Source organism: Rana temporaria, chromosome 4, assembly GCF_905171775.1.
Source record: "Rana temporaria chromosome 4, aRanTem1.1, whole genome shotgun sequence".
NCBI lineage: Eukaryota > Metazoa > Chordata > Amphibia > Anura > Ranidae > Rana > Rana temporaria.
In genome coordinates, this window is record NC_053492.1 from 368821867 (window position 1) to 368847283 (window position 25417).

The 25417-nt window shown below is 45.7% G+C and overlaps 1 protein-coding gene across 1 annotated transcript in view; it reads right to left on the minus strand.

Moving 5' to 3' along the window:
• The window catches only part of FNDC1 (fibronectin type III domain containing 1), a 322095-nt gene that overhangs the window by 159169 nt on the left and 137509 nt on the right, over positions 1-25417 (minus strand). Inside the window, exons 3-4 of the mRNA XM_040350922.1 lie at positions 10518-10616; positions 3687-3804 (exon numbers count right to left, since the gene is read on the minus strand). Coding sequence (XP_040206856.1) covers positions 3687-3804; positions 10518-10616 — 217 coding nt within the window. The remainder of the gene's footprint in view (positions 1-3686; positions 3805-10517; positions 10617-25417) is intronic.

Genomic DNA, 25417 nt, shown 5'->3' on the forward strand with positions numbered 1-25417 from the left:
ACTTTGACATGACTAGTTTATGAGCTTCTCTCCTTTACTGTATGCATCTGAAAAGTATCAAAGCACTGAGAATAGTTTCTCAACAGCACCATTTGAAGAAAAAACACATCCTTCAAATGGGCAGAAGTTCATAAAGGAAGCCAAAGTCATTACACTTAATATGCCCAATCATTTTTAATGATCATTTTATGGAATTGCATGCTTGTTCTGCCAAAGTGTATATATATATATATATATATATATATATATATATATATCTATATCTATATATATCTATATATATATATATATATACACATACAGTAGGTGTTTGTGATATTGTGTTTTTAGCACGACAGCATCGCGCTGATTCTCGGCGACATGGTGCCGAGATCTCGCCGACATCTCTCACTCACTGGAATAGTGACAGCACATCCCAGCAAGCGCGTCATAGAAGCGACGGGAGATCCGACTTGGATTCCCGCCAATTCTACACGTGTGCGGCGTTTGTTATGAATCCTGAGGGGGAAGTCCCCGCCGGATTTCAAATAAAAATCCGGCATGGGTTCCCCCCTCAGGAGCATACCGGGCCCTTAGGTCTGTTATGGGTTGTAAGGAGAGCCCCCCTACGCCGAAAAAACGGCGTAGGGGGTCCCCCTACAATCCATACCAGACCCGTATCCAAAGCACGCTACCCGGCCGGCCAGGAAGGGAGTGGGGACAAGCGAGCGCCCCCCCCCCCCCCCTCCTGAGCCGTACCAGGCTGCATGCCCTCAACATGGGGGGGTTGGGTGCTCTGGGGCAGGGGGGCGCACCCATGTTGATGAGGACAGGGCCCCTTCCCGACAACCCTGGCCGTTGGTTGTCGGGGTATGCGGGCGGGAGGCTTATCGGAATCTGGGAGCCCCCTTTAATAAGTGACGTCATGTTCTTCACTTCTCTCCTTCTCCCGATGTTGACACGTCGCCTTTCCTCGCTGCAATGACGTGTGCGCGGCTTGCATCGGACCTATATAGGCCTCACAGTCCCATCATGCTCTGTACCTACCCATGTGATACCTACCCACGTGGGTAGGTATCACATGGGTAGGTACCAGAGCATGATGGGATTGTGAGGTCTATATAAATCCGATGCAAGCCATGCACTTGTCATTGCAGCGAGGAAAGGCGACGTGTCAACATCGGGAGAAGAAGAGAAGTGAAGAACATGACGTCACACCACGGAAGAAGAACTCACAGCACGGAAGGAGAAGAAGACGTACAGCACGGAAGAAGGCACCGGACAGCGAGACGAAGAACCGGGGTGCGCCGAGTCAACAGCGGAGAGCGGCGAACATAGAAGGAGACCCCCGGAGAGTTGAGAAGACCCCCCGGATAGCGGAGAAGACCCGTCGGGATAGCGGAAGAAGAAGCCCCCCCGCCGAAGACGCCGGAGGAAACCCGCCGGGGGGTGGGGGCTTTTTTAAAAGCGACCCCCCCCGGCGGTGGAAGAGAACCAGACGGCGGCCCCCACCCACCCGAAGACATCAAAGAAGAAGCTCCCCCTGGTAAAAGAGCTAATAAAGAAGACAGGGGGAGCCTCCGGAGCAGAAAAATAAATTATTTTAAAAACCCTTGTGTGGTGTGTTTATTAACTTTGACATTTTTTCTACAGGTGAATGGTTAGGGGTACGATGTACCCCATATCCATTCACTTAGGGTGGGGGGCCGGTATCTGGGGGCCCCCTTATTAAAGGGGGCTCCCAGATTCCGATAAGCCTCCCGCCCGCATACCCCGACAACCAACGGCCAGGGTTGTCGGGAAGGGGCCCTGTCCTCATCAACATGGGGACAGGGTGCTCTGAGGTGGGGGGGGCCGCAGTGCGCCCCCCTGCCCCAGAGCACCCAACCCCCCCATGTTGAGGGCATGCAGCCTGGTACGGCTCAGGAGGGGGGGGGCGCTCGCTCGTCCCCACTCCCTTCCTGGCCGGCCGGGTAGCGTGCTTTGGATACGGGTCTGGTATGGATTGTAGGGGGACCCCCTACGCCGTTTTTTTCGGCGTAGGGGGGCTCTCCTTACAACCCATAACAGACCTAAGGGCCCGGTATGCTCCTGAGGGGGGAACCCATGCCGGATTTTTATTTAAAATCCGGCGGGGACTTCCCCCTCAGGATTCATAACAAACGCCGCACACGGCACACGTGTAGAATTGGCGGGAATCCAAGTCGGATCTCCCGTCGCTTCTATGACGGCTCTGTCTCCATCGCGGCAAGCCAGCTCGGCGCTGGCTCCCGCGATGGGGCTCGTAGGTGCTCAATCTCGCCGAGAAAGGAAGCGAGATTGACACAATATCGCGTTCACCTACTGTACATATATATATATTCATGCAGGCATACATCTATTGCACCATTTACATCATAAGGTAATTTTTAGTGTACAGAGATAAAATCTGTCTGCTAGCTCTATGAAGGTCAATGGATCAACAAATAAAACATGATTCCAGTTAATTAATACAGGGCTCCAGGCATTTCAACCCTTTCCCCTGAGGCCGCCTAGGTGTTTTAAAAAAATAAAAAATAATAAACATGTTATACTCACCTGCTCTGTGCATCCTCGGACCTCCGGTTCTGGGTTCCCCCACCAGCCCTCCAGGCTCCTCCTCTTTGGTAAATGCCCCCATAGGAAGCTGCTTCCTATGGGGACAGATGTGTGGTCTTGTTCCCGAGCCATGTTGCCAATGTCCATAGACACATACAGCCAGGCTTGGCCCTTTCCCCTGCTCCCTCCTCACAGGATTTGATTGACAGCAGTAGGAACCAATGGCTCCTGTTGCTATCAATGTTCCCTGTGAGAAAGGAGAGAGAGGAGAGCTCACCCAGATCGGTCAGGTAAGTATAAGGGGGAGCTGGGGGAGGGGGAATCCTGGACACAGAAGGTATTTTACCTTAATACAGAGAATGAAACTTAAGGCTTTAGAACCACTTTAATCTATATATATATAAAACTCAACGTGTATATGTATGTATGTATGTATGTTCCAGCATCACGTCCAAACGGCTAAAGATATTAACATGAAACTTGGCACACATGTTACTTATATGTCAGCAACAAACATAGGATAGGTGGTTTAACCCTTACCCACCCCCATTTGCCATGGTCGGGGTTTTTCTTTAAAGTCCCATTCAACTCTATGGGAAATACATGTTACTTTATAACTTCCAAACGGCTGTACATATTTCGATAACACTTGGTCACATGTTACTTATATGTCCACTTAAACTATAGGATAGTTAATTTATCCCTTAACTACCCCCATTTGTGAGGGTAAGGGTTTTTGTTTAAAGTCCCATGCAAATAAATGGGAAATGTATGTTCCCACATAACTTCTGTACGCCTGGAGATATTTCAATAATACCTGGTACACATATTACTTATATGCCAAATAAAAATATATGACAGTTAAATTAACCCTTACCTACACCCTTATATAAAAGATGGGTATATTTATATTACTATGATTTTCCTCCCCAAAAGGTTAAGATAGGAAGACCGGGCAACGCCAGGTATTCAGCTAGTATACAATAAAACATTTAAAAATCTGTAAGACACTCTAGAACGCCAACGTGCCTCTGCACAACAAATTTCAGTGCAGGTAATAAATTCACATACCTGTAAACAGAATGAATTTGGGGTGCGCACCATGTAAAATAAAAATCACAACAACTTACCTGTTTGAGACGATCTTTGCAGACTTTTCATATACTGGGTCAACCCAAGTAACAAGTACAGACTGAGAGGAAAGGACTCTGGCACTTACATCCTTAGGTTCCAATGAATAATCGTTTTCTGAAATGATACAATCTTTGTTAATATTCATCACAACATAATATTATTACCAGATAACATCCCTTATTATTGTAGATATGCTAATGGATTTAAAGTCTATTTAAAGCCAAAGACTTTTTTTTATATTTTTAGAAAGAGAGTAAGCAAGAGTTAGTACCTCTGTCAGGTTTTTACTGCTTTCTGTGTCCCTGTTGGGTATGCTTACCCTCACTATTTGTCCTGGCATCTATTGTCTCTGAGACAAAAAGTGATGAAAGCTGCAAATTTTACAGCTGTCTTTGAAAAAGGAATAGAGGGACCCGTATTCTGGTGACAGCCACTTAAGAAGGGATGTCCCCTAACTTTGGAGACATTTTCATGTACTTCCTGATGTGTATTTAGGATAGGAGGTTTAGACAGTGGAACAAAGACAAAGGAAATTATACGTTTTAATCTTTCCCTACTAATGCAAAATATGAAAAAAAAAAGGTTTAGTTTAGATATACTTTAAAGCCCAACTGCAAGAGTTAATTGCTTGTTTATTCTAGGGGAGAGGAGAAGCACTTTAACCTATACGATCCTCCACTCCCCCAGCAGATGGAGCTCATCCGCACTCTGGGGGTGGACAGTCTCTTGGAATACTGCATATGTGCAATGGCATTACAGCCAACAGAGCTTACAGTTTTTTTTATTATTATTTTAAATCTGCACTTTTTGAAAAAGCAATATTTTTGTTTGCTAATGAAACTGTCTGTAGTGCATGTTTAAACCTTAATAATATAAATAATAACATGTTATTAGATAAGGGGGCAGATCCACAAAGATCTGCCCCGGCGCAGCGTATCTGAGATACGCTACGCCGCCGTAGCTTACTTGTTTTTTGTTTAAGTTACGGCGGCGTAGTCTATCTCTTTCGCGGCGTAATGGCGCGTAATTCAAATTGGCGAGTAGGGGGCGTGTTTCATTTAAATGAAGCGCTGCCCCGCTCCGAACGAACTGCGCATTCGCTGTCCCTAAATTTCCCGCCGTGCATTGCGCTAAATGACGTCGCAAGGACATCATTGTTTTGATGTGGACGTAAATTACGTCCAGCCCGATTCACGGACGACTTACGCAAACGAAATACAATTTTTAAAATTATACGCAGGAACGACAGCCATACTTAACATTGCGTACGCCACCAAATAGCAACTTTAACTATACGCCGAAAAAAGCAGACTAGAGACGACATAAAAGAATGCGACGGCCGCTCGTACGTTCGTAGATCGTCAGAAATAGCTAATTTGCATACTCGACGCGGAAAACGACGGGAATGCCACCCAGCGGACGCCGAAGAATTGCATCTAAGATCCGAAGGCGTACGAAGACGTACGCCTGTCGGATCTAACCCAGATGCCGTTGTATCTTGTTTTGAGGATTCAAAACAAAGATACGACGCAGGAAATTTGAAAGTATCAGTAGATACGCCGGCGTACTTTCTTTGTGGATCTGCTCCATAGTATTTACTCTGGGTGTATATAATTAGTTTGAAAATTCTATAGAAATGCTTAAATAATGCATTACAATTTAACAAACCCCATTTGATTTTAGTTGACTATAATGTACTGGAGATTTTAGTCGACTAAAATACAGCTTAGAATAAAACAATTTAGATGATTAAAATACAACTAAAACTAAAATGCCATTTTAGTCAATAGACTAGGACTAAAACTCTATCAAAATTTGACATCGAAACCTTGGTCAGAACCTTATACCAGTGGAGCATGGTTGAGAAGACACTGAGAATAAATGATGGGAGAAAAGAGTTCCATTAGGGAACCTCCTAGGTTTTAGACACCCCGTGTCTGGTACCATATCCTTAAGAGATTGCATTAAAAAAAAGAGCCTAACTAGAAAATGGAGGACTTTAAAGGCAACTTTAACATCCTCTATTTTATAGTTAGGCTCTTTTTTGAGAAGACACTGCAGATACAATTCTAGCAGTACTGAGGCGCAGAGGATCAGGTAAGTAAATCCTTTTTATGCGCCCTAGACCTAATTGAGCAAATAAAACTTGTATTGTGGGCTTTAATGATGCAACTATGTACCCTTTAAAAACGATGCACTTTGTTAAACCTTTATCATTGCTATTTCAAACATATCCCATATATATCAGATCCTAATGGAGCAAGTTTATGGTATAGTATGCATATAGTTTTGTTCAAATAGAGCTTACGTTTTTGCTGCCAACTTTTGATTTAAACAAGTGATGAACAATCCCTGCTGCCTTTCTATAGAAGTTTCAGAAAGAAATGTGACTCAGCCCCCATGGAATATACCCACACACAGGTAACATAAATTTCATTTTTTTCCCCTTTATATACATTGGTAGCTAAATACTATCAGTCCTGAAAGGTAAGTAAATTAAAAGGCAGATACAGATCTTTGTCTGTGAAGTACAGGCAGGTTCAAACTCTTTTTGATTGCTAGGATAAGTGAGATCTGTCATCTGGTGCCAAATGTAATATGCACTAATTTCTTGTCTGGTATTTACGCTTCATAAAATAAAATGCTATTCATTTATCTTTCAGTATATAATTATGACAGCTTATGTGCAAATTTTTATATTTAACATGGCAATGTGCAAACATATTAAGACAGTGCAGGCTTTCTGATAATTATAAATCTTCAAACATGAATTTTCATATGATCATTACTTTTTGTATATTGTAAACTCTTTTTGGCAATCATTGCTAGATTGTAGTTTAAAACAAGTTTTCCTCTTTTTTGCGATATTTAAAAATATATTGTTTCATGATTACTAGCATTTAAAGGGACACTAAAGGTTTGTTTTTTTATTAGATCAATTGATTGCTGTAAGCTAGAGCATTTAAATATCACTTACCTCGTTTTTCCTTTTGACCTCCAAAATACAGTAATCCAAGTTTGAAAATGCCATTTCCTGTCACTCCTCTTCTTGCTTTCCACCAGCATCTGAGCCGTTTTGCATGGTGGAAAGCAGAATGTGCTCACCCCCTCCCTATGACTACAGCCCTGCGTGAAGATGCTCTCTTATCCCTCACAGGCATGGAGGCTCAGCCTAATGGGAACTGTAGTTCCCATTAGGCCGTGATGTAGCAAGAATGAATGTGCACCGCAAACCAGGAAGTCAGTGAGAATAATGATTCAGGAGTGACGGAGGTGAATAAAACATCTTGATTTCAACAGGTATCATGAAGGAGGGGAGGAGATTTGTTTCATATTTGATATTGGTTTTGATTTGGAACACAAAGAAACTCTAAAGCAGTAAAGCTGAAACCACAAGAATTTAAAATCTTCAAGACCACTAAATTGCAAGGTCATAAACCACCAAACCCCACCATGCTAGCACTATCAAGCAATATCTACAAACCAGTCCTTCACTTAAATCAATATTTTTTATTTATTTTTTTACAAAATATGATGTAAAGACTTCAAAATAGCACTTGTAACCAAATACCAATGATTTATGATCATGTGAAGAAAGCTTAAAGTAGAATAACCTAACTAGCTCTAAACCTACTCCCATCCATATTCTAAAAAAAATCTATCTAGCCCTGTAAAGAAGAAATTACTGTACTTACCTGTTCTGCAGCCGCTCTGGTCTGGTCCCAAGCTGGGCTGACAGTGGTGGCTTCTCTGTGTAGGCAGATGCAGAAGAGGCAGCTAACAATGGAACCCTAAGGCCTTGTACACACGACTGAACATGTCCACTGAAACTGGTCCATGGACCAGTTTCCGCAGACATGTCCGAGCGTGTGTACGGCCTAGTGGACAGGTTTCCGGCCTAGCGGACAGAATTCCAGCGGACATGCTAAGAAACTTTTCCGCTGGAAACATGTGCATCGGACATGTCCGATGGTTAGTACACCTAATTGGACATGTCCGCTGGTTATGACGTGTAACCAGCGTCCCAAAATCCCACGCATGCGTCAAATTGATTTGACGCATGCATGGAAGCATTGAACTTCCGTGTTTGAGAACATCGGTGTCTTCTACGTCATCTCATTCTCTGTCCGCGGGGATTTTAGTCTGGTGGTGTGTACACACATCAGACCAAAAGCTCCCAGGAGACATGTCCGATGAAAACGGTCCGCGGACCGTTTTCATCGGACATGTCTCCTCGTGTGTACGGGGCCTAATAGTATGGGTGACATCCCTTCCCAGGCATTTCATAGCATGGAGAAATTTGTATGTTTTTAGTAGGCATGAACGTATACATTTTCACTATAAGTGCCCTATAGTGAGAATATAGAAATGCTTTTTAAGCTGTCATTGTTCAGGACCCGCACTGGTTATCCATTTACAGGCACAGTCTGTATGATAATGCAGGTACTGTTATTAGTTTGCAGCAAATCAAAGGCATCACTAACTGCAAGTGTGTACCAATCCATTTAGCTTATTATACTTTTTTAAACCTGGATATCTGGAAAAATTCATGGCAAGGATTTTGCCCCAAGCATATGTCAACCCTATAAGTTTCTCTGATTTGCTCGATTTGGTCTGTTAAATATTTCATTGAGAGCAGAAAATACAAGCCAAATATGGTGGAAATCTAGTAAGCTTGTGAGCAGGGTGCAGCAGGCTGGGGCAGTGCAGAAGCCACACAGGGGCCAAGTAACTTGAACTATGTATTGTAGAAAATTCAGAAAATTACAACAAGGTAAAACTAGGCCAGGTACATGAGCACAAACCATCTTAAGCCACTCACTTTAGCTTGACTTGATGCCGACAGCTTCTGCAAAGAGGATCAGGAAATGTAGCCTGGCCACTCCAACCAAACTGGGAGACTTCCTAAGCAAAGAGTAGCAGAGTCCCTGCATTGTCCCTATCCCTCTGGAACCAAAACACCAGATGCTGTTCCACTCGTAGAATGCATGCCAAGTCAGGGGGGGGGAAAGTCCCTTAAATAAGCATTGTCCTCACCCAAGATGACTATGGAAGTCACACAGGGCACCAGAGTCCAATTGAACAGCTGCTCTGCAGATGACCCAGGAAGTCATAGCGGAATCGAGTTCCTCTCAACTTCCTTCCCTTCTGTATTGCCGTTTAAGTCAAGCACCATCTACAGAGGGGAGTACAAACTGCACCTGCCTACAAGCACTTTACTTGCTGTACAATCTGCATTGTTATTACCAGCATAATTTTCAACCCTTCCCAGCTCACTTCTGTGGACTACAGAACACCTCCACTAAGAATGAAGATATGGCGAGTAACAGGTATACTTTAGTACTAACATGCTTTCTGTTCCAAGATGATAACACTGCCCCACCATATACTGTACATAGTACAATGAGTTAGTATTGTCCCCATATAAGAAGAATTTGTTGCTGGCAGGATCATCAGGTAAAAATATAGGAGAACAATATGGAAAAAAGAAAACGAATGCAGCCACCATATCTAAAGACTGGTAGGCTGTAATATCATAAAATGCTGTCCTTGAGTTTAGATACACTTTATGCCCCCTATGATGATGGTTAGGTGCCAAAAAAACAACAACACGCTGGCCAAACACATCCATCAAGTCAAACACATTGAGGTATTAATGCCTGTCATGAAGATCCTGCCAGAAACAGGCGACTTTGATTTTGCGGTTCCCGATCGCGCCTGCGATCACGCATGCATGTGCATGCACGGGTGCACACGCCTATTGGAGCCAGGCGGGGTATTTAAGCCGGCCTCTCACACACCATCCCTGCTGTCTGCTCTACAGCGTTGAGTATCTGAAACCTGATCTGAGACTTACCTGTGAAAGACCCGGCTTACCTGTGACTATTCCAGCCATCCGCCTGCACCTGATCCTTGGCCTGTTTTGACTACCCTTCTGTCTACACCCCTGTACCTCGCTGTCCGCCCCGATATCTGACCCAGCCTGTCTGACCTTCTGTGCTGATCCAGTCTGCTCCAGTCTGCTGAACGATTCCAGTCTGTCCTAGTTCCAGTCCAGCTGAACGATTCCAGTTTGTCCTAGTTCCAGTCCAGCTGAACGATTCCAGTTTGTCCTAGTTCCAGTCCAGCTGAACGATTCAAGTTTGTCCTAGTTCCAGTCCAGTTTGCTGAGCTGATCCGGTCTGCTAAGCTGATCCAGTCTATTGGACCTATCCTGTCTGCTGAGCTGATCCTGTCTGGTGAGGTGTTCCAGTCTGCTAAGCTGATCCAGTCTATTGGACCTATCCTGTCTGCTGAGCTGATCCAGTTCCGGTATTCCAGTTCCTGCAAGGAAGCTTCTACTAGACTAACCCACTACCTCTTCTTGTTGATCCTGCCAGGCACCCGTGCCACTCCTTACTCCTGTGCCTTCTGTTATCCTATCAGGGGGCCACAAGTGGGAGCCGTAAGGGAGGCCGACCTCTGCAATTCGGGCTCATCACCATCAGGTACGTGACAATGCCCCAGTACTGGTGCTTGTTTTTGTGCAAAAATAATATACTTGTTCTACAAGCACACAGACACCGATCTACAAATCTGAAACTATTTGGGCTAAACCTTGGCCATTCACTAAGGTTAGGCATCCATTTTTATGCTGTTCACCAGCAAATATAAATACATAGAATTTTCACAGATTCTGTAGAGGTTAACATCTTTTCAACATATATCCATATGTCTTTTTTTTTCCATTAAACCTCAGAACGTGGCTATTTTAGAATGATCTGTATTCAATTCTATAGCTTTAGTGCTACTGTATGGCTTATTATCAAAGGAATCCTGTCTAATACCTGGAATTTTGAGCTTTGTAACAGCTGCCCGATACACTGGCTGACTTTTTCCTTCGAGATTCATTGAAGGCAGGGAGACCACATGTACAGATTCAGATGCTGCAAGAGAAGAATAAAATACATTTTCATTGAGTAATTATAGATCACAGCTGGGTCAATATTTCTAAACTTGGCATTGAAACAATTAATCTATTTTATCTATTATAATATAATATTTCAGTATGAACAGCTCTAATCAAAGCAATGGAGGCCATTTTTTGTTAATTCTAATGGACCAGCAATCTCAGTTATCTTATTCTAGAAATCCTTAAAGGTTCAGTATCATTTTAGTAGTTACCAGATGCAAAACAGCAACAACATCTGTCTTCAATTGGAAAACTGATGCTGCCTATCTGTAATGGTTTTTAGCAGGAACAAAAAAAAATACTGGTGTACAAATTATAGGGTTCCACACAATAAAAAACGGTTTTGCATACTGTATACGGTATTAATTTAAGCAATATCATCAGCTGCTTGGCTCAATGCATTAAAAGCAGGTAAACTAATTTGTTTCTCTTCTTGTAATTATCGATCGATTTATTATAACAGTGCTTTATTTAATATGAACAAGATAAAATAGGCTGTTTTTAGATAAATCAGGGCTCTGGGCAAGAATCAAATTGAGGCGCTATAGGCTGGAATACTGCAACACGACCTTCTTTACAGGGTATAGATAATTCTACTTCTTTGTGTCTTTCTTTATACCTTTCTGATTTAAATCAGAAGTTAAACAGACATTTTGCAAGAAGTCATTGAGTTAAAATTTTAATAAAATTTGGAATACTACACTGTGAGAGTTTTAATTTTATGAGATACAAGGAGAGGAGAAACAGAGGAACGATCGCAGGAAAGACAGAATTGGCAGAAAGTTGGTGAAAGGGAGGATATAAAATGACATGGGAATAATAAAAAAGCATGTTATACCTTCTATTATTCTATCAATCAGGAATGAATGAGGGGTCTCCACACTTTTAAAATAAAGGGACAGTTTTTTTTTTTTTTTTTTCGTTTCGTTTGGTCTCGTTCCGTAGATTCTTAAAGATTTGTAATTTCGTAAGACGCAAGTTTTCCTATTCAGACCCGTTCGTATTTCGTAAGACGCAAGTTTTCCTATTCGGACCCATTCGTATTTTCGTAACAGTTTTATTTTCGTTTATACTGAATGATTCGTAATTCTGTCTAATTTATTTTCGTTGATTCGAAATTCGTAATTTTGTTAGATAATAATTTTCGTTTAATTGATTCCTAATTTTGTACTTTCGTAAATACATCGCAGAGCGGTAATTCGCAATCTCGTATTTTAGTTTTATTTTCAACACGTGGCTAATCCATACTAAGATAGACTTTCTCTTAAGCCCCGTACACACGGTTGGACTTTTTGCCAACAAACTTTAAATTGAGCGTTTTCAAAAAAATCCGACCGTGTGTACGCTCCATCGGACAAACTTTTTCAGTTTCAAAAGTCCAGCCGACTCCCTTCAGACAAAAATCTTGAAGTCCGAACGTGTGTACGAGGCTTTACACTGTCCAATGTGACTCAGCACAAAAGAGATAAGCTGATTGGCTAAGATATTAAGTAAGATACATCACTCACTAACTACACTGCCCAGTGCCCATTCGAAAGAACGATATGAGTACACAAATTTACGAACAGACAATGAAATGGATTTACAAAACACACAACTGAAAATACGAACATATGAATGAAAATACGAATATATGAAATTACAAACAGACAAAGGATTTAAAATACGGAATGCAAATCGTTCGTTATAGATGTCATTTTCGTTCTTTTGCTGTTTCGGTGTTTCGTATTTTAGTAAGATTGTCCAATCGTACGTTTTTATTTTCGCTTGTTCGTTATTTTGCTTATTCGTAATTCCGTAATTTTCGTATTTTAGTACTTTCAGCTATTCGGATGTTCGAATTGATCCGAATGTACGAATACTAAGAAATTCGTACGAAAATCCATTCGTTGCGAACGGGAACGTAATTTCATGACCAGTGCTAAAGAGGCACCATCAGGAAGGAGATCACTCTCGCCAGTTACATTGCAGGATGCTGGAATGCTCAGCTCAGCACCCACTGCCTCTTTATATACAGCAGCTCCATCTTTTCAGTTAGCAGTGAAAGGGCCTTCTTGAAAGCAGTGAAAAGGGCCTCCCAGTCAGTCAGAACGTTTGGACAGGACAGTGAGGGCTGCACCACACGCTCTCTCCTGGCTTCTCCCACCGCTCTCTCCGGTTCTCCCCCTGGTCCCCCCTGGTCTGCCGCTCTATGCTCACGGCAAGGTAAGCCCTTAATCCACAGGGCTCTCCCACCTCCCCGAGCTCCGTTGACAGCCGTCCTTTTCAGGATAAGCCGCGGCGGAGGCCCTCGCGGCACCTCAGGAACCATTCGCGGCCGCCGCACTTAGGAACGGCCGCGGCTTCACCCGCGGCCTAGTGGCGCGCCGAACCACTCACCTGCCAGTACCACAGTAATCCCCCTCGGACACCAGCAGAACCCCCCAGCCACCACCAGCTACCCCCTGAGCCGACTCCTCACATAATCCAGCCGCGTAGCCCCCGGCGGCAACTCGGTATTCCCTGGCTTGGCGCCCCCCCCGATACACCATTCACCTGCCAGCTGCACATCAATCCCCCCCGGACACCAGCAGGATCCCCCTCTTCCCTAGGGCTTGAACTGCATCCTGGTAGCTACCTGCGCACGCTTCCTAGGAGTAGAACGTGTGGCCCACGGGATGTAGATAGGTAGGGCCCCCTCCACCCCCCCCCCCGATTCATCGCCGCGACCTGCCAGCTGTTCATCAATCCCCCCCGGACACCAGCTGGACCCCCCTCTTCCCTAGGGCTAGAACTGCATCCCGGCAGCTACCGGCGCACGCTTCCTAGGAGTAGGACGTGTGGCCCATGGAATGTAGATAGGTAGGGCCCCACCCCCCCTTCATCGCCACGACCGAGTGGCCCCCCGCTCCTCCCCTCCAGATACCAGCCTGCTACCCCCTTGTAATTGGGTCACCTACCACCATCTCCTGACTCAATAACTACCAGTTGGCAATCCCCCCTCGAGGTCACCACCTTGGCTCTTTGCAGCCGGAGTGGTGGCCATCTTGCAATACCCTAGCCCCACTCCCCCTTTCTCAAATACCATTTGTACATGATCCAGGGTTCGCCCGATCGCCTCTCTAGGGGTCAGGAAGGATTTTTTTCCCTGTCGTAGCATATTGGCGTAGCACGACCAGGTTTTTTTTTGCCTTCCTCTGGATCGAGGATTAAGTTAATCCTTGATAATCCCCCCCTCCCTCCTCCCCCTGGTGTTTGGCGACTATGGTTAATCTGCAATATTCTGCAGAAACCATTGGGGATTTGAGGCAATTTGCCGCAATACTACCAGCCATCACTAAAAAAGCCCTAAGAACTGAGCGACTTTTGAGAATCGATCGACGATCGATTATCAAAAATCTCAGCCGTTTACCCCAGCCTAAGCATATATCATGTGCTTTGATCAACACAAGATCAGCAGTAAAACACCGACTGGAAATCCATGATTTCATTCTACAATACGATTTAGACTGCCTCTTTATTACAGAGAGCTGGCTTACAGCCGACTGCAACACCATTCTAGGAGAACTGGTGCCAGAAAACTATCGTATCATAACTGAAAACAGAATAGGGCAAAGAGGAGGAGGACTGGCGGTGATCCATAAGACTCATCTTGCAATCACTAAACCTGTCCTTCAAAACCCTCTTCCATTTATGGAAACCCTTACCCTGCAACTACAAACAAACTCCCAGGAGACCGTCGGATTCTACTCTGCTATAGGCCACCTGGCCCAAAATGGCAGTTTCTCCCATCATTGACAGACTTTATCTCCACCTATACCCTTAACAGCAAACACCTTTTGCTGCTCGGGGACTTCAATCTCTGGGCCAACTCCCCGCAAGACCCCGTTGCCGACGCCTGCATTGATCACTTCGAAGGATTAGGGCTACAACAACTAGTATGTGGGCCCACACATGCTTCAGGTCACACACTCGATCTTATCTTCAGACAAGATCTGGAAATAAAAATCTTGGAAAATTAACCATTGCGATGGACAGATCACCATGCAATTAGATTCATTATTTCCGATTTCCCACCCTTAACTAAAACATCAAATCCAGTGATAACACACTGGACTAGATGTCAGAAGAAGCTCCACTCGGAACTCTTCAAAGCCACGTTAAGGAAAAAAATAAATACAATTCAGCCGCATCAAACGGCTGAAGAAACACCGGATACCTTAAACACAGCCCTATTACAGTCAGCCGACTTAATAGCGCCTAAATGTAAAACCTGCATCCGGAAAAATAACTCCAGCTGGTTCAACAACCAACTGGCAATACTGAAGCAAGAGCGCAGAAGGGCAGAAGCCGCCTGGAAAAGAAGCTCTTCAGATGAGAACCTCATCGTCTACAAAGCAACAATAAGAAAATACCACAAAGAAATCTTCAAAGCCAAGAAAAACTATTTTTCCGAGGCTATCAACAGCGCCCTTAATCGCCCACGCAAACTCTTCAAGTTGGTCACTCAGACCATGAATCCAGGATGTCTTGAAGCCCCCAATTCGGACTCACAAGAATTTCAGCATTCAGCAAAATAATTCCCCCCTCAACCCTCCCCGTAATGATTTACACAATACCTGCAGTAATTCACCACAACCAGGTAAGTTCACGCTATCTCTATCTCTATCCATGCCACAAAAAATATCATCGGTACTCTGCGCAACAGCACCGCGCCGAATGATATCATCCCCACTAAACTGCTGAAGGAATGCTCCAACATCCTGGAAACTCCTATCACGCAGCTCATCAACCAATCCTTCAGGGAAGGCATAGTGCCCTCCCAGTTGAAGGAGGGTATAATTCGACCCATCTTGAAGAAACCCAACCTGGACCCCAAGGACCCACTCCACCGTCGTCCAATAACAGGCCTAAATGTACTCTCAAAGGTAATGGAAAAAGTAGTGGTACAACAGCTGCAACAGCATCTAGATACCCACAACCTACTTGATCCATTTCAATCGGAATTCCGGCCTGGACACGGGACAGAAACCGCATTGCTCAAAATATGGGACGACGCTCTCAAGGCCGCAGACGAAGGAGAATCTTGTCTTCTGGTTCTGTTGGACCTAAGCGCAGCCTTCGACACAGTAGACCACAAGCTTTTATTGACTCGGCTAGCTGAAGTAGCCAGAGTCGCAGAAGGCGATTTATCTTGGTTCTCCTCTTTTTTGGAAAACCGATCGCAAATAGTGAAGTTAGGACCTTTCACTTCTGAGAAACGCACATTATCGTGCGGAGTCCTTCAAGGATCCCCCCTGTCGCCAGTGTTATTCAACATCTATCTTCGCCCACTTTTTGAGATTATTAGCAGTCAAAAACTGCACTACCAATCATATGCAGACGACACGCAACTATATTTCCGCATTTGCAATAAAAAGGATCATCACCTCAATCTAGAGACATGCCTCTCTTTGATAGAGGACTGGATGACAAAGAGTTATCTTAAACTCAATGGAGCGAAAACAGAACTTCTCCTGTTTCACGCCAAACGTATGAATCAACCTGCAACAACTTGGACCCCCCCGCCCATTCTGGGCAAAATCATCACCCCTAGCGCCAAAGTCAAAAGTCTTGGGGTCATCTTCGACTCCTACATGACAATGGATGCACAAATAGGGTCAGTAGTCAGCGGATCTCACCATCTGCTGCACCTACCACGCAGACTTACTCCTTTTATTCCCAAGGAAGACATAGCGGTCGTGGTGGGAGCTATTGTAAACTCAAGATTGGACTATGCAAATGCCCTTTACCTCGGACTCCCCAAGTACCAAATCGCTCGTCTACAAGTCGTTCAAAATACGTCCGCTAGACTTGTGACTGGGAAAAAACCTTGGGAATCAATCTCACCTTCACTGAGAACCCTTCACTGGTTACCAGTAAAAGACAGAATCACTTTTAAAGCACTCTGTCTAACGCAGAGATGTATCTATGGGAATGCTCCCCATTATCTATGCGAAAAAATAAAAGCTCATAATCCCAATCGCGTTCTGCGATCCACCAATCAAAATCTCCTCCAGATACCGAAAGCCAACTACAAGTCCAAAGGAGAAAGGAGATTCGCGGTCCAAGGGCCTAGACTATGGAATGCTTTACCAACCAGAATTCGGTTGGAGGAGAACCACTTGGCGTTCAGGAGAAAGATCAAGACTCATCTCTTTTGATACCAAAGGAGACAGGAACAACAAGCGCCCAGAGGCGATTAAGTTTGCATGTGTTGCGCTATATAAGTTTTCATTCATTCATTCATTAATATGGGGGCTAGTCTATAGCAACCACCAGGCCATAGTTTGGGGACCACTGCTATTAATGAAGGGACACATAAGAGTATTTATTTGGTAAAAAGTGTGAAGAAACATATGGGGAAGCACACCACACTACAAAGGACGTTTGTGCACTGCAATGCACATCAGTCGGCAAGGTGGGTTTGGGTGTAGTGCAATGGTGTGAATTGGCCCTACAGGGTTTTGCTGTATATTGGCCCTGTTATTTATTTAAACACCCATATTAAAAAAACACACAAGTAAATATATACATTAAAGTGGGAGTAAACTTCCATGGACAATTTGTACCTATAGGTAAGCCTATAGTAAGGCTTACCTATAGGTACAGTAAATATCTCCTAAACTTGCACACTTTAGGAGACATTTATCTGTGAAGCCGCCGGAGATGTCACCGGCGCATGCGCTCTGAAGGCATGGCATACCATGCCTTCAGAGTCCTGTGCTGTGAACAGAGGCTCCCGCACGCATGCACTGGAGTGACGTCATCGTGGGACATCCAATCAAAGGTATGCGATGCATACTAGCACATTATAACTTTGCCTTGCAGGTTTTTTAAAAAAAGTACAAAAAAAAAATCAGTAAACTACCACTTTAAGTTGAAGCAAATACACAAACATATACACAAACTTCACATTGCACACCAGCATACAAACAGTCGGCACATTACACAAACATTCACATAAATGCAAGTAAGCAGTTTCCTAGTCCATCTCATTATGCTGTTGTATTTTGCCTGTGTTTTCTATTATAGTACAGTGTTGCTTTAAATATTCTTGCTGATTGAGGCAGGGGTCAGGTTGTGTGTGACTTTTCCCTCTGCAGGTGTGTCATATCCTGTGTCTTGGGGTATAATTATCTGCATTGGGCCAACCACATAAAGAGAGTAGAGATGTACAGAACTGTTCGCCGGCGAATAAACCGCAGCAAATTTTGCGTGTTCGCGTTCGCTGATGCGCACGAACATATGCGATGTTCGATCCGCCTCCTATTATTTTTCATTGAGCAAACTTTGACCCTTAATTTCACAGTCAGCAGACACATTCCAGCCAATCAGCAGCATACCCTCCCTCCCTGACCCTCCCACCTCTAGGGCAGCATCCATTTTAGATTCATTCCGAACCTGCATTCTTAGTGAGAGGAGGGATAGTGCTTCTGCTGCTGAATTGATAGGGAAAGAATAGCTAGAGTAGTGTTTTCAGTGTCCTGAACGACTCATCTGATCTCTGCTGTAAGGACAGCACCCCAAAAAGCCCTTTTTAGGGCTGGTAACCCCAAAAAGCCCTTTTTAGGGCTGGTATATCAGTCTGCTTTTTTTTCTCTGTAATCTCATTGCAGTTGCCTGCTAGGAAGGCAGCCTGTGTGTGTCAGGATCACAGCGTACTCTGTGCCCAGTGCCATCCACCACTCATCTATCTTGGTGGCTTTTTTTTTCTCTGTAATCTCATTGCAGTTGCCTGCTAGGAAGGCAGCCTGTGTGTGTCAGGATCACAGCGTACACTGTGCCCAGTGCCATACACCACTCATCTATCTTTCTTGGCACAGTAGATATATTACTGCAATATAATTGCAGTCAGTTGCCTGTCTGCCAGCGTGTGTCAGGGTACAGCGTACACTGTGCCCAGTGCCACCCACCACCCATCTGTCTTGGTGGCACAGTCAACATTTAAAAATAAATAATAATTTATTACTGCAATATAATTGTAGTCAGTTGCCTGTCTGCCAGCGTGTGTCAGGGTACAGCGTACACTGTGCCCAGTGCCACCCACCACCCATCTGTCTTGGTGGCACAGTCGATAACATTTAAAAAAAAAAAAATTATTACTGCAATATAATTGCAGTCAGTTGCCTGTCTGCCAGCGTGTGTCAGGGTACAGCGTACACTGTGCCCAGTGCCACCCACCACCCATCTGTCTTGGTGGCACAGTACATAACATTTAAAAAAAAACTAAAATTTACTGCAATAGAATTGTAGTCAGTTGCCAGCGTGTGTCAGGCTCATAGTGTAAACTGTGCTCACTTGCCCAGTGCCACCACTCATATATCTGGTGGCATAGTATATTAAATTTAAAAAGAAAAAACACAATTTTGACTGCAATAGAATAGCAGTTAATTGTCTGCAGGCGTGTGTCAGGCCTACAGCGTCTACTCTGCCAACTTCTGCCAGTGCACAGTGCCACTCATATCTGGTGTCACAGTAGCTTGCACGCATAGTACAACTAAACAAATAATAAAAAATGACTGGCAGAGGCAGGCCACCCCGCAGGGGCTGTCGTGGTCGTGGTGCTGTGATTCCCTTTGGCCCTAGAATAATGCCCAGTGTTCAGAGGCCACGTACCCTGAACTCGAAAAGTTCTGAGGACATAGTTGACTGGCTAACACAGGACACCCAATCTTCTACAGCTTCCGCTCATAACCTTGACACACCATCCTCCTCCAGCTCAGCTTCGGGCACCTCTCAAGTTACCAATCGCCCGCCTGCCGCCACCACCAACACTAGCATCCCCGCTGCTTCACTTGATCTGTCAGAGGAGTTATTTACACATCAGTTGGAAGAAATGAGTGATGCCCAACCATTATTGCCAGAGGTTGTAGATAAAAGGGATATGACTCAGTCAGGCAGCATTACACACATGGACGTATGGTGTGATGATGATGTACCCGCTGCTGCTTCCTTTGCTGAGTTGTCAGATACAAGTGAAGCGGTTGATGATGACGATGTGTCCGGGGATGTCACGTGGGTGCCCGCTCGAAGAGAAGAAGAAGAGGGGGAAAGTTCAGATGGGGAGACAGAGAGGAGAAGGAGACGAGTTGAAAGCAGGGGGAGGTCGTCGCAGGGAGCTAGTGGCACAGTCAGACAGCATGTATCGGCACCCGGGGTCAGCCAGACAGCACGCCAATCAACGCATGCTGTTGCCACCACCAGAATGCCGGCATTGCAAAGCTCAGCAGTGTGGCATTTTTTTGTGTGTCTGCCTCTGATAACAGTGATGCCATTTGCAACCTGTGCCAAAAGAAACTGAGTCGTGAGAAATCCAACACCCACCTAGGTACAACTGCTTTGCGAAGGCACATGATCACACATCACAAACGCCTATGGGATCAACACATGATGAAGAGTACAAGCAGCACACAAGCTCAAAGCCACCATCCTCCTCCTCATGCAGCATCTTCAGTAACATCAACCACTGCTGTCCTCCTTGCCCCCTCTCAACCATCCGCCACTCCATCTCTCACCTTGAGCAGTTCCTGCTCATCTGCCCACAGTTTGGTGTCTGTCAAGGACATGTTTGAGCGTAAGAAGCCAATGTCACAGAGTCACCCCCTTGCCCGGCGTCTGACAGCTGGCTTGTCGGAACTCTTAGCCCGCCAGCTTTTACCATACAAGCTGGTGGAGTCTGAGGCCTTCAAAAAATTTGTAGCTATTGGGACACCGCAGTGGAAGGTACCCGGCTGAAATTTCTTTTCACAAAAGGCAATCCCCAACCTGTACTCTATTGTGCAAAAGGAAGTCATGGCATCCTTGGCACACAGTGTTGGGGCAAGGGTCCATCTGACCACTGATACCTGGTCTGCAAAGCACGGTCAGGGCAGGTATATCACCTACACTGCGCATTGGGTAAACCTGCTGACGGCTGACAAGCATGTAATGCGTGGCTCTGCAGAGGAGTTGGTGACACCGCCACGACTTGCAGGCAGGTCTGCTGCCACCTCCTCTACTCCTCCTACACCATCCTCTTTGATAACCTCCTCGGCTGAGTCATCTTCTGCTGCTGCGTCTTGCTCCACATCAACTTCACCCCCCCAGCTCCCCAGGGGCTATTCCACATCACGCATACGACAATGTCACGCCGTCTTGGGGTTGACTTGCCTGAAAGCAGAGAGTCACACCGGACCAGCACTCCTGACCACCCTGAACACACAGGTGGATCAGTGGCTGACTCCGCATCAACTGGAGATCGGCAAAGTGGTGTGTGACAACAGAAGCAATTTGTTGGCAGCATTGAATTTGGGCAAGTTGACACATGTCCCGTGCATGGCACATGTGATGAATCTGATTGTACAACGCTTTGTGCATAAGTACACAGACTTACAGGATGTGCTCAAGCAGGCCAGGAAGGTGTGTGGCCATTTGAGGCGTTCCTACACGGCCATGGCGCACTTTTCAGATATCCAGCGGCGAAACAACATACCAGTGAGGCGACTGATTTGCGACAGCCCGACACGTTGGAATTCAACACTCCTAATGTTCGACCGCCTGCTCCAACAAGAAAAAGCCGTCAACGAGTATTTGTATGACCGGAGTGCTAGGACAGCCTCTGTGCAGCTGGGAATTTTTTTGCCACGTTACTGGACGCTCATGCGCAATGCCTGTAGGCTCATGCGTCCTTTTGAGGAGGTGACAAACCTAGTCAGTCGCACTGAAGGCAGCATCAGCGACATCATCCCATTTGTTTTCTTCCTGGAACGTGCGCTGCGAAGAGTGCTGGATCAGGCCGTAGATGAGCGAGAGGAAGAGGAAGAGTTGTGGTCACCATCACCACCACCAGAAACAGCCTTATCAGCATCGCTTGCTGGACCTGCAGAAACGCTGGAAGAGGAGTGTGAGGAAGAGGAGTCAGAGGAGAAATGTGGCTTAGAGGAGGAGGAAGACCAACCACAGCAGGCATCCCAGGGTGCTCGTTGTCACCTATCTGGTACCCGGCCGAAATTTCTTTTCACAAAAGGCAATCCCCAACCTGTACTCTATTGTGCAAAAGGAAGTCATGGCATCCTTGGCACACAGTGTTGGGGCAAGGGTCCATCTGACCACTGATACCTGGTCTGCAAAGCACGGTCAGGGCAGGTATATCACCTACACTGCGCATTGGGTAAACCTGCTGACGGCTGACAAGCATGTAATGCGTGGCTCTGCAGAGGAGTTGGTGACACCGCCACGACTTGCAGGCAGGTCTGCTGCCACCTCCTCTACTCCTCCTACTCCATCCTCTTTGATAACCTCCTCGGCTGAGTCATCTTCTGCTGCTGCGTCTTGCTCCACATCAACTTCACCCCCCCAGCTCCCCAGGGGCTATTCCACATCACGCATACGACAGTGTCACGCCGTCTTGGGGTTGACTTGCCTGAAAGCAGAGAGTCACACCGGACCAGCACTCCTGTCCGCCCTGAACACACAGGTGGATCAGTGGCTGACTCCGCACCAACTGGAGATCGGCAAAGTGGTGTGTGACAACGGAAGCAATTTGTTGGCAGCATTGAATTTGGGCAAGTTGACACATGTCCCGTGCATGGCACATGTGATGAATCTGATTGTACAACGCTTTGTGCATAAGTACACAGACTTACAGGATGTGCTCAAGCAGGCCAGGAAGGTGTGTGGCCATTTCAGGCGTTCCTACACGGCCATGGCGCACTTTTCAGATATCCAGCGGCGAAACAACATACCAGTGAGGCGACTGATTTGCGACAGCCCGACACGTTGGAATTCAACACTCCTAATGTTCGACCGCCTGCTCCAACAAGAAAAAGCCGTCAACGAGTATTTGTATGACCGGGGTGCTAGGACAGCCTCTGCGCAGCTGGGAATTTTTTTGCCACGTTACTGGACGCTCATGCGCAATGCCTGTAGGCTCATGCGTCCTTTTGAGGAGGTGACAAACCTAGTCAGTCGCACTGAAGGCAGCATCAGCGACATCATCCCATTTGTTTTCTTCCTGGAACGTGCGCTGCGAAGAGTGCTGGATCAGGCCGTAGATGAGCGAGAGGAAGAGGAAGAGTTGTGGTCACCATCACCACCACCAGAAACAGCCTTATCAGCATCGCTTGCTGGACCTGCAGAAACGCTGGAAGAGGAGTGTGAGGAAGAGGAGTCAGAGGAGAAATGTAGCTTAGAGGAGGAGGAAGACCAACCACAGCAGGCATCCCAGGGTGCTCGTTGTCACCTATCTGGTACCCGTGGTGTTGTACGTGGCTGGGAGGAAGAACAGACCTTCAGTGAGATCAGTGAGGATGAGGAACGGGACATGAGTAGCTCGGCATGCAACCTTGTGCAAATGGGGTCTTTCATGCTGTCGTGCCTGTTGAGGGACCCTCGTATAAAAAGGCTGAAGGAGAACGACCTGTACTGGGTGGCCACTCTACTAGACCCCCGGTATAAGCAGAAAGTGCCTGAAATGTTACCGAATTACCGGAAGTCGGAAAGGATGCAGCAGTTCCAAAATAAATTAAAAAGTATGCTTTACACAGCATACAAGGGTGATGTCGCAGCACAACGGGAATCTAACAGGGGAAGAGGTGAAAGTAATCCTCCTCCTACCATGACCACGCTGGCAAGGACAGGACGCTTTACAGACGTGTTGTTGATGGAGGACATGCGGAGCTTTTTCAGCCCTACGCGTCGCCACAGCCCTTCGGGGTCCACCCTCAGAGAACGAATCGACCGACAGGTAGCAGACTACCTCGCCTTAACTGCAGATATCGACACTCTGAGGAGCGATGAACCCCTTGACTACTGGGTGTGCAGGCTTGACCTTGGGCCTGAGCTATCCCAATATGCGATAGAACTTCTGTCCTGCCCCGCTTCAAGTGTCCTTTCAGAAAGGACCTTCAGTGCAGCAGGAGGTATTGTCACTGAAAAGAGAAGTCGCCTAGGTCAAAAAAGTCTAGATTACCTCACCTTTATTAAGATGAATGATGCATGGATCCCGAAGGGAATGACAGTGGGCGATACATTTGACTAAAGGCCTGATGAGATGAGCTTCCTTGGGCTACAAATGGTCCACACGCTGCTGTATTTTATCTCTGCCGGATGACTTGCGTGGCTTATCCGCCACCAACTAGGGTTCAAGCCGCAATGTTTTAGTGCACTTTCTGCCTGGAAAACGTAAATTTTTCTGGCCGCTGCTACAGCAGCAGCTGCAACAATACCTATTTTTTTAGACATGTGTACATGCCTAATTTTTCTGGCCTCTGGTGCTGCACTGTGGCTGCAAAAACAAAACAAAAAAAAAGGCACAAACATGTGTTAATTCCCCTTTGTGATCGCTACCTTGTTGTGGTGAAGGGGCTTGCGTATCACAATGAAGCGACCACCTCTATGAGTGTGTTGGCAATGACAATGCTGGCACACCCCAGATGATAAGGTCGTTGCTTCATTGTGATCAGACCAAAAGCGATCAGCTGGATAATTTTGCATAGAAAAAACATTAAATTTCTTTGTGATCATCTAAGGTGATCATTAAAGCCTACTAGGCCAACAATGGGCCCACACTGCAGAATCATTGTTTTCTGGGTCACTTAACTGTCACTGAACTACCTCAGCACGACCATAGGCTTTGAAAAACCCCCATCGCCTGCAATCTCAAAAACGTTCATTGACGTCAGTGAGGACAAGGAACGGGACATGGCTAGCTTGGTATCCAACCTTGTGTAAATGGGGAGTTTGCGGTTGTGCAAATGGACTGTTTGCAGGTGTTTGCGGTGCGTTAAACGGGGAGTTTGATCTGTCAGAGTTTGGTCTGTCACTGTGAACCCTAACCCTATTACAGACAGGGTTAGGGTTACAGATAGGGTTAGGGTTACAGATAGGGTTTGGGTTAGGGTTACAGATAGGGTTAGGGTTACAGATAGGGTTAGGGTTACAGATAGGGTTAGGGTTAGGGTTACAGATAGGGTTAGGGTTAGGGTTACAGATAGGGTTAGGGTTACAGATAGGGTTAGGGTTAGGGTTAAAGATAGGGTTAGGGTTAGGGTTACAGATAGGGTTAGGGTTAGGGTTAAAGATAGGGTTAGGGTTAGGGTTACAGATAGGGTTAGGGTTAGGGTAGGGTTAGGGTTAGGGTTACAGATAGGGTTAGGGTTACAGATAGGGTTAGGGTTAAAGATAGGGTTAGGGTTACAGATAGGGTTACAGACTGTAACCCTAACCCTATATGTAACCCTAACCCTGTCTGTAACCCTAACCCTAACCCTACCCTAACCCTAACGCTATCTGTTACCCTAACCCTATCTGTAACCCTAACCCTAACTGTAACCCTATCTGTTACCCTAACCCTATCTGTAACCCTAACGCTATCTCTAACCCTAACCCTAACCCTAGCCCTTACACTACCTGATCGATATAACATCATACTTGATGTTTTAGAGCACGTTATTCCGAACAATTTATGAATGTTAGGTGATTTATACCCTTTATGGATTAAAAACGGACTCTGCGACAACTACGTAATTTTCCATTGGAGTTTTGCCATGGATCCCCCTCCGGCATGCCACAGTCCAGTTGTTAGTCCCCTTGAAACAACTTTTCCATCATTATTGTGGCCGGAAAGAGTCCCTGTGCGTTTTAAAATTCGCCTGCCCATTGAAGTCTATGGCGGTTCGCGCATTCGCGAACATATGCGCAAGTTCGCAATCGGCGTTCGCGAACGCAAAATTTTAGGTTCGCGACATCACTAAAAGAGAGTCCTGTAGGAATAGA